Source organism: Dicentrarchus labrax, unplaced genomic scaffold (genome assembly GCF_905237075.1).
Source record: "Dicentrarchus labrax unplaced genomic scaffold, dlabrax2021, whole genome shotgun sequence".
In the NCBI taxonomy this organism is placed as follows: domain Eukaryota; kingdom Metazoa; phylum Chordata; class Actinopteri; family Moronidae; genus Dicentrarchus; species Dicentrarchus labrax.
Genome location: NW_026136707.1, coordinates 14,737,591 through 14,747,590, shown reverse-complemented (window position 1 = coordinate 14,747,590; position 10,000 = coordinate 14,737,591). Strand labels below are relative to the sequence as shown.

The 10,000-nt window shown below is 39.0% G+C and overlaps 2 protein-coding genes across 3 annotated transcripts in view; both read left to right on the top strand.

The window, feature by feature from the left end:
• The window catches only part of smg9 (SMG9 nonsense mediated mRNA decay factor), an 8,108-nt gene extending 1,956 nt beyond the window's left edge, over nucleotides 1-6,152 (top strand). The window contains exons 6-13 of one of the 2 annotated variants that reach the window (XM_051405583.1): nucleotides 530-641; nucleotides 802-897; nucleotides 1,091-1,176; nucleotides 2,853-2,959; nucleotides 3,059-3,166; nucleotides 3,536-3,661; nucleotides 3,762-3,906; nucleotides 5,556-6,152. In XM_051405583.1, coding sequence (XP_051261543.1) covers nucleotides 530-641; nucleotides 802-897; nucleotides 1,091-1,176; nucleotides 2,853-2,959; nucleotides 3,059-3,166; nucleotides 3,536-3,661; nucleotides 3,762-3,906; nucleotides 5,556-5,634 — 859 coding nt within the window. In that variant the 3' untranslated portion in view covers nucleotides 5,635-6,152. Of the gene's footprint in view, nucleotides 1-529; nucleotides 642-801; nucleotides 898-1,090; nucleotides 1,177-2,852; nucleotides 2,960-3,058; nucleotides 3,167-3,535; nucleotides 3,662-3,761; nucleotides 3,907-5,555 lie in introns of those variants that run through there. The other variant, XM_051405584.1, reaches the window with a different exon arrangement.
• A 1,045-nt stretch (nucleotides 6,153-7,197) lies between these two features.
• Nucleotides 7,198-9,885, top strand: LOC127366581 (urokinase plasminogen activator surface receptor). Its single transcript, XM_051405649.1, has 5 exons — nucleotides 7,198-7,354; nucleotides 7,666-7,776; nucleotides 7,860-8,006; nucleotides 9,194-9,304; nucleotides 9,411-9,885. The coding sequence occupies exons 1-5, from the start codon at nucleotides 7,309-7,311 to the stop codon at nucleotides 9,611-9,613; spliced, it is 618 nt and encodes a 205-aa protein (XP_051261609.1). The 5' UTR covers nucleotides 7,198-7,308; the 3' UTR covers nucleotides 9,614-9,885.
• Nucleotides 9,886-10,000: the final 115 nt, after the last annotated feature.

Genomic DNA, 10,000 nt, shown 5'->3' with positions numbered 1-10,000 from the left:
ATTGCTCACTTGGAATAGAAGCAGGGTTGTGAAATCAGCTCGAGCTCACCCATAAAATAACTTTAATTCTACATTTGTTCATTCTTCCCATCAAAATGTTGCATTTTAAAGCTACACTTAAAAGGTGATGGTACTCTTTCTGAACACATGGGGGCGATATAGTACCTATAACCTATCTGCTGCTGTAGAGTCTAGTGCAGTGCGTCAGCTAATCATAGATTATTTTGTTTTCTAATAGTTCCCACATTTAAAATCAATTCAGTGTTTGACACTGTACAGTTCCCACACATCAGGAAACCGTATAATCTAAACTACTATTTGTTTAGGGAAACTAAACTAAAACTAAATAATTATTTAGACCTTTACACTCTATCTATGCATTTGTTAAGTGCAGTTGTAATACATTATATTCTGTAAGAACATTTATGACTATGTTCTCAGTGAGAGAGGCTAATTGGAAGAATAAGTGATGGAGGTCAGACCGTGTCCTTGGTTTGGAATTTGGAGACATGCTTGTTTGTTTGCACAGGGGTTATGTATTCAAAGCTCAGACTCAAGAAATCAAGGAAAGAGGAGGAAACCAGAGCACAGGTATTGATTTCTTCATCACACAGGAGAGAGTCATCTTCTTGGATACACAGGTAAGAATAAAATATTGCACATACAGAGACCGTTTCTCCTTCTTTATCTGCAATATTTCCAATTTCCTGTCCGGATGTAAGCAAGTCGTGAACTGTGTTAATTGAAATGTCACCTTGGAATAGAAATAAGTTCAGCAAAATGCCTCATTTGTTTCTTCAGCCAATGCTCAGCCCATCTATTCTCGACCACCTCATCAACAATGATCGGAAGTTGCCTCCAGAATACAACCTCCCTCACACATATGTTGAGATGCAGGTCAGTGGTTGGCCTGTAGATGGCAGTGAAAACACTAGTTGTTTAGTATGTGGGCACATGTGATTTACCTCTTGGGATCAATGCATACCATAGTCCTCTGATTCATTGTTTAATGACAGTATGTTGGTTATTTTATATTCTTGTGTACACACACATTCACATGTAAACCACTCTCTGCATAATCTGTCAACAGTCTCTTCAGATCGCCGCATTCCTGTTTACAGTGTGCCATGTGGTCATTGTGGTTCAAGATTGGTTCACCGACTTAAACCTCTACAAGTAGGTATCTGTGATGGGTCTATGTTGCACTTGGTGCCCTGATTCACAGGATAAAAGATAATGGTAGCTCAGGAAGGCTCTGATGATATCTTGAATGTCCCGTCCTGCCGCAGGAATGTTAAGCATTTCTTCTTGTATCTTGAGAGGATATTTGTCTTTTGCTTTTTCATAAGCTCAATAATGTTATTCTTTCAGTGGGTCTTGTTGTCAACAAATGCGGGCAAAGCCACACCTGTTGGAAATGCACGCCTCTAACATGTGCTGACACTCTACACCCACTATATGTTCAGGATACCCAGAGCAGGAAGTTATGATAAATCATTTAAATAACTCTAACTTCATAGTAACACATTTCCAGTGTGTATACTTATCTTAGCTAAAGCTAACAACATGGCCATCAAAGGTGAGTTTTTTACTAACTTGACTTTCACACAGTTTAAGATTAGGAACACAATAACCATAAGGAGCTTTGTGGTAACTGGAAGGTAGAACACACTGGCCTGAAAAGTATAGAAATGCATGGACACCAAATATAACAACTTACATGTCTTAAAAAGTATAGGAATTAAAGGATAGGTTCACATCTATTAAGTTGTTGTCTTAAAACAATATTCAAATTTGTATATTAAAAGCACTGTCTTCAGTTGTTCCTTCTCTCCATATTGGCTGCAAAAGAGATCCATTCTTGATTCAATTTAGATGTGAATAACGGGGAACAAAATTCAGCATGGAAACACAAAGAGGAATTTTGTACTAAAAAGACTATAAATTGTTTCTTACACATACCATAACAGAGGTTTTTATCAATTTTGCCCACTCATAGATGTTGGCCAACATCACATATCTAATGTAGACAATGGGAGGTGGAATTATCTTACCCTGTTTACACCTGATATGTCCTAAATACATGTGAGCGACTGCAGGGGACTTTCTGATCCAATCTCTCAAACCATGAGGTGGTCTGCGATGCATTTGAAACCAAATTTATTTTTGCAGTGCAAACTGCAATGATTCCTGTGCCAGGACCACCTACTCGACATCCTATAAATTATGTCAGTTAATTTTCACACCGGTTATAAAATCCCACAGCGCAGCAATGTCTTACCTGAAAGTGACGCATTCTAATACCAGGTGTAAACAGGCTCATTGAGGTTTTTTAAAAATGTATTTTCATTTCGTAAATAAACAAAATGTTTACATTCAGTGTTCTGCACAAAAATACATTGTGTGTGTCTTTAATGCCTAACAGATGAATTGAATGCATTTTGTTTGAAGACAGAGTGTGTAACATTTAGAAGGATCTATTGACAGAAACACAATATAATATTCATAGACATGTTTTAGTTGGTCTATAATCACGTCAATATAATAATTGTTGTGTTTTCATTGCCTTATAATGAGCATGTGCATTTGAGCCACAACATTATATGTCTCTCAGCGCAAATAATGTGGCCTTATCAATGAATGAATGCAAACAAAATTGGAAAACCATATAGATAGATAGAAATAGAAAAAAATAAATAGGTCATTTATCAACTATTAAGCATAAATAATTAGGATAAACTGTGAATGTTTTTTAACTGCACTTGTTCCCCCCCCCCAACCTTTGTAGCTGTTTTTTCATGAATGTGAATGCTGGTACCACACAGGAAGTTTTACTTTATGTTTGTGGACAGGTTTCTTCAGACTGCTGAGATGTTGAAACCTTCCACTCCATCTGCAAGCCATGACAGCACTGGCTCTTCAGGCAATGATGATGGAGCAGAGTACTATCCTCATATAGGTGAGTTGTTAATGCAGAAACACATAATCTTGCACATCATCCAGGTGTTAATGATATCCTAATTAAAGTGTCTCCTCTTTAAATTCCTCCCATATCCAGTGTTCCTCCAGAATAAGGCCAGGCGGGATGATTTCTGCCCAAGGAATCTGAAAAACATGCATAAGGTTGTGGACAAATTAATGGCCCACTCTCATCTCAAATACAAAGGTTCAAAACTATTCTCTTCATACATAAATAGATTCTGTTCATGCTGTGGTTTTTAAGGTTCAGTGTGTAACATTTAGGAGGTATGTTTTAATTGGTGTATAATCACCTGAAAACAATCAATGTGTTTTTGTTACCCTATAATGAGCCCTTTTTATCTATAGACCGAGGCTGCCATGTTTCTATAGTAACCCCAAATGGACAACCTAAACATTGGCTCTAGATAGTGCCTTTGGGATTAACCTCTAAAACTGAGTGTAGATAATGACAAACAAATGTATGCCAAATGTAAATACCGTGGATGGAAATATTTGGTTTTGAGATTTAAGTAACAAATTAGCTGCATGCACTCATCCCATGCTTTGTTTCTAGGTACAATGTCCATGTTGGACTGCAACATCTTCCCTGGCTTGGGGCAGGAGTATCTGGCAACTGAAGTCAACATGTTTCTCCTTCCTGTGCAGGAAAACGACGGGGAAGATAATCTGACTAAAGCAGGTTACAGAGAATTTATCTTCACATATGACAGAACTGAATTTTTGTCCAGCGTATGTTGTATGTTCTGTAAGATGTGAATGAATCTTTGTACCATGTTTAGGGTCGGGAACATACCCGCTCTTCTCTCTGCTCCCGGGGTACAGAGGACACCCTGCCTTCTCCACCATGGTTTCAAAACTCCGCAGCCAAATACTAGCCATGCCCCGCTGTCAGCTGTCACACACCATCCTCACTGAGAAGAACTGGTAAACATCACATTCTTCTCTGCCCACTTTCCATTTATTTCTACTGGGGATTGGGGCAGGGGGGCATATGAGGGACACAACATTGGGGTGGTTGTACCAGGAAGCCCTTCAAAATTCTATTTACTGTTAGACTTTCAGTTTGGCTAATAAAGCCACTATAATCCAGACTAAAGAACCTTTTAAGATAATAAAGACGTCCATCAACTCCTGATGCTGAGGAGATGATATATGAGAGAGAGAGAGAGAGAGAGAGAGAGAGAGAGAGAGAGAGAGAGAGAGAGACGCAGCAACAACAGTAGCAACAACTACACTGCTGTTATCAACAACGTGTGCTTGTCCTCTAGTTTCTTGCCTCCAGGACTCGTTAGTCTCCGACTAACTAAGCCAAATTTAAGCCACGTTCATGAAAGGTGCTTCCACATTAAGGCCTACTCCTGGCTTAATCTAAACCCTGGCTGTAGAACCAGCCCATTGATTTCAGTATACTTATATTCTGTCACTTTTCACTGAACACACCACATATTCAAAACCGGTTTAGAATAATAATATGTATATAAAATGTTTTATGTACTACGGGTTTTAGACACACCTTCTGTCTTCTTGTTGGAAGTTGTTGCAGCCTGAGAGGAAGCTTGCAGCCAGAATTTTTTTTTAAATATATATTTATTTTTATAGCAACACATAAACTCAGTGTGCTTTACATTGAAAGACAAAATATAAAAATATAGGCACATATCTATACGAGTGTACACACACACACACTGGAAATTTACCCCAACCGATTAACCAACACAACACAAACCACCCCTAATATGAATAGTTCTGATAGCAAGGCCAAAACCACGACACAATTGTCCTTGGTCTGGAGTCACAGACACGACTTCCAGTTTTTACGGGTATCTCTAGATTTACAAAACACAGCTGTAATATAGAGATACTTGCATGAACATAACAGAAATTCGGAAACGAGTTGTACCCAGAATCTATGGGCAGTGCACCTGTAGCACCTGTATCAGCTGTAGCATGCAAGTCGGCCAAGCTGATGAAGTGCTCGCTAGTCCGCTGTGTTGGAGAAAAATGGACCAAGTTCAGGCAACCTGTCACTAAAGTTTCAGACCAAAGTAATAACTAATGATATAGGAGTGTATCTCTGTGGTTATGTGGCCATAATCACTCTAGGGAATAACGTTACAGGATTTGAGCATATGATCAAAGTAGCTCTGCTACAACAACCTTCTTCATGAGGCTGAGCTCAGGAGTTGGGTCAGAGTCGATGGAGCATTACTGACATTTGTGTTTTTGGACTGGTCTTCAGAGTTATTTATTTATTATGGTTGACTTAGTTAATATAGACAGTAAACCTTCGTCATAGTGTAGTAGTAAAGAAGAAAGATCTACCACTACCAGCACGGTAACCTATTTATTTGTTATTTGTTATTTGCTAGGTTAATTTATGTATATACATGCAAGAAAAAAACATTCTTTCTTTTTTTAAATTAAATGTCGTTATTGTAGCCTTCAACTGAGTTTGGAAGAGCACATAGTTAAAAATGAACAGAATGTCGTGGTACACCGCACGTCCTGTTTGCCTCTCTGCTACATGAGTTAAAAGCAAACTGCAAAACAAAATTCTTGTTGTGTTTTGACAGGTTTCACTATGCGGCTCGGATCTGGGATGGGGTGAAAAAATCCTCAGCCCTCTCTGAATACAGCCGCCTGCTCTGCTAACACCTTGGTCGGTCTGCTGTTGGATATAATAGCTCAGTAAGCTCTTACATCCGCTAATCAGGTCATTTAAGGAGAAATTTGGCTCTGAAAGTGGAGACTGTTGTTTGCACACTACAAGTGAAAATGGAAGCCCAGCCAGTGGTGATGAATCAGATAAACTGCGGGAAGACACCATCTTTGGTCCATAGACTTTGCTGTGAATGAAAACGAACTGAGTCTTGGGTTGAGTTGAGTTGCCTATCCCTGCCTTCAGGAAATGTGACCAGGAGAGCCACATTCTGTACAGTAGTGGTGAGAAAGGGAGAGAAAATCAGTTGTCTGATATGTATATGTTTTTTGTAAACCATTATTTACTATGTGACGCTGTAACTGCAGTTTCTGTGTTCTTATGGTGCACACATTTCCAGAGATGAAAATGCAGCCTTCTCTAAGTCATTTTTTTATTTTCTTTGAAACATCAATAAGAGGTGTAATTGTCAGTGTCTCAGAAATAAAAGCAGACTCTTGTGGTTCTTAAACCGCTTTTGATTGCACAGACTTGTTGCAACTGTGGTGTCTCCACTAGCAGAAGTCATATCACATGACAGAACAAACTGCAATTACACTATGATGCCACAAAATCTACATACAGAAACTTTGAAATGGCTCGTGTCACGTTAACTTTCGTTTCCTACACAAACTGCCTTTTAAGTCACCATTCTTAGTTGCTGCCTGAACATGTTGTGGCATAAGTTTCCTTTCTATGATGGCACAAACTAAGAAATGAAACTTAAGATTTGGTTCTCAGGGCAATAAACCCGTTTAGTAACTTCATTTATCCCAACGGCCAACAAGTGAAAATGTGCACAGGGGTTCAATTAGTCCATGACAACCCTTTCTTCAACGTGTTGTAGCGTTCATAATATATATCATTTTCACATACTTTAACAGCCAAACTGACTGAAAAAGGTATGCGTATTGTATATCTTACCCAACTACTTTTAAAGTTGCCATAATGGGTGACATTGACCATTTAAAAGAATATGGCAGAACTACAAGCCTTTTACAACAAAGTATGGAGGGGGAGGGGAAGGAATATATAAGAACTGATAGATTTTCAGCTGGCTACAAAAAGTGTTTGTCAGAAGGCGGTACTAACATTTTTGCACATGCCAAAAAGGTGTTTTGCTTTATTTTAAATTTTTTGTTCAGTTTATGATAGAAAACATAACTATGCATGAATGTTTGTTGTTATTTGTCAAGGGGTGCCCAAGTTATTGCATACAACTGTGTAAGTTCTGTACCATGGAGTGTGATGAAGAATGCAGACTTAAGTATGGATTGATGAGTGCAAACTTTGAAATACACATTCGGGGCAATGCAAACTTACTAATCACTCAAGGTCAGAGAGCAGCCTCCTGTCCCCTTGTTAACGTAAAAGCCCCCCTCCTTGTGTGCGTGCCTTTGTTTTCACTAGTAATCACATTATGCCTGATGACTTTCTACTATTTACATAGTGACTTTTGGTTTTGTGTATAAAAGTACTTCATTGGATTTGCTCTCGATCAGCTCATTGGCCCAGATCTGTAAGTAAGTTCCAATAAGTTTCAGTATGAAGAGACCCCTCCTTTTCTGGTGGACTATTTATTGTCGTAACAGATCAAACCATTTCAGTTGTATCCAGCTAATCCCAAAATGCATCTCCTGACTCTCTTCTTTGGGACTGTGCTTCTCCATAAAGGCAAGTTTTTGCTCTGTTATCTGTTGTTTTAACTGTTTAATCTTTCTAATTTACAATTAACACATTTGCCTTTACAAATGCTCCAGACATGGGCAGATTACATGACATGTCACATAACAGTATGTCCACATCCTATAATTATGTTATATTGCTGTTAGTTACTTTTATTTGTCACTGCTATACCTGTTATTCTTCAATTGTAGTTTGTGCACAGATGGCATCTTTTCTATTCTGTTGTAGTTGAAAACAAATTCCTTGTTAAAAAGAAAAGTTTCTTTTTTTATACTGATCTGAGTTTTGTGTTTTATCAGCCTACACTCTAACATGTTACGAGTGTCCAATGGGAAGCCGAGGAACCTGCACAGACACACAAAAAGAATGCCCTGCACAGTGTGCAGCGATAAGAGTCACTTCATATGCAGGTGCGGTATTTTGTGGTGCATTGTTTTTTATTGTTAACAGTTTTGCACTGGCCAAGTTCACAAAGGTTACTGTTTTGTTGCAGGTGGTTCAAAACTTGTTGATGCCCACATGAAAAGTTGTGCTGCGGCTTTAGAGTGTGGTGAGGGCTCAATCAACTTCGGAGTTGCCAAAACCGTGATCACCAGCAAGTGTTGCCACTCCAATCTCTGCAACACCCAACCTGTTCCTGGTAACTTACTTATATTGTCTATTTCCTTAAGATGTGTCTTTGTACTGAGAGCCAATGTTGTTGAAAATCATCAGTTAGTTGCAAAAGCAGTTTTGAATTTGAAAATTGCTCTCTCCCCATGACTGGCTTATTTCAGATGTCAGAATAATATAATAAAACAAGTTTGACTTTATTGACTAAAATATAAAATCTAATTTTTTAAATACATATATATTAGGGTAAGTTAACGCGTTAATTAATTAATTAATCAACGCATCAACGCAGTTTTTTTACTATTCTTATTATTTTGAGAATCCGTTGCTCACTGGCTCTGAATACACATCCAGACAAACCATGGGTCACAGGAGGGGAGGGAGGCTTCGGCAGACTACGTTGGACGCAGCGTGTGGGAGAAGTATAGATAAACAAATGCCATAGCAAAGTGGATAGCTTCAAACTGCAGGCCGATTAGTATTGAGGAAGATAGGATCGCAACGAATGACGGCACTATGAGCCTCCCTAAGACGCACCAAGAATGCACGAGTTTTATGAAAAGGAGAGGACTACAAAAGCGACGGCGTTACAACGTGCACCAACTGTTGCTCTCACTGGAGACTACTGGGCATCGCTGGGTAACCATAGTTACTCCAGAGTTACAGTGCTTTATATTGATGGACAGTGGGAGCTGCATTCACATGCTCTGACTGTAATGAAGACAGAGACATTCTGCAGCACACTTAGCACAGATAGTGGAAGAATTATTTTAACTGCTACTGTGTAAAGGGAATACTGCTGTTAAAAAGCAACTTATTTGTTTAAAGTTGTGTAAAGCAAATGTTATTGCACTTTTGTTGCAGTACTCTTAAAATAAAAGTTCGCAATACACTACTTTTGAATTAATTATGGAATTTTGTCTAACTGCAATTAATCGGGATTAACTTCAGAAAATCATGCGATTAATCGCCAACCTCCAACTGCCACAGTTGAGCTACACAAAACAATGTGTGTGTGTGTGTGTGGGTGTGAGTGTGAGTGAGTGAGAGAGAGAGCGAGAGAGAGCAAAACAATTAAAGCTGTTATTTCAACTTGTCTGCAATAAGTCTGCCTGACAAAAAAGCTCTGAAAAAGGCACTGAGGAAGAAGAGTGCAGTCACCTCTCCACCCCGCTCTACTTCCTCAATCGAGATGAACAATGTGTGTTCTTACAGAGCCCAGCCGGTTCAGTCCCAATGGTAGGAAGTGCTTCCAATGCGACGGACAAACGTGCACCGCAACTCTGAACTGCGAGGGGAACGAGGACCACTGCATCTCAACTACAGGTAGCAAGCCTTACTCTGTTCCACATATTTCCTCAGATCAAATGTATTTTTAGTGATTCAAGTAGATGTATTAAAGCGTTACACTCTAATAATTTTATTCTCTCAGTGAAAGTGGGAGGTACAAAGAGCACCGTGAAGGGCTGTGCCTCCAAGATGGTGTGCTCAAATACAGCAGCTGCAGAGTTAAAAGACACCGTTGGAGGAGACTTTAGCTGCTGCGAGGGTGACTACTGCAACAGCGCCAGCAGCACAAGTGCTGGCCTCCTGCTCCTGGTGACACCACTGATCTCTCTGGTCATGTTCTCTTAACTGGTGGAGACGGCAGCATTGCAGCTTAGTTTTTCTTCTTATCTTCACATAGCCTCATAGTGCTTACACCCCTTTCCTTATCCTTTCAACCGATGAGTGAGAAAGTAGAATGTTTTCAAGTTAAGTATAAAAATATAATTTAGCAATTTCCCTTTTCTGTGTTGCCTCATACAATTTCTAACTGGCCTATTTGCTTTTTTTGCATGTTGCTATTTTTTAAAAATTGGAATGATCAGAAATACTTTGATGTTAATGATTAAAAGAAAAATTAATAAATTTCTTAAAATTCTGAGTTCATTTCTGTGTTTTCTTTGGGTGTTTTTAAACTTTCTTGGTGTCGTTTAAATTTACTTCTGACATTTATCTCATAAAACCACTGAGGATACT

Coding starts and splice junctions, on each gene's coding strand:
- LOC127366581 (XM_051405649.1), top strand. CDS start 7,309: ATGCATCTCCTGACTCTCTTCTTTGGGACTGTGCTTCTCCATAAAG. Junction 7,777..7,859: donor AAGAGTCACTTCATATGCAG/GTGCGGTATTTT, acceptor GTTTTGTTGCAG/GTGGTTCAAAACTTGTTGAT. Junction 8,007..9,193: donor CAACACCCAACCTGTTCCTG/GTAACTTACTTA, acceptor GTGTTCTTACAG/AGCCCAGCCGGTTCAGTCCC.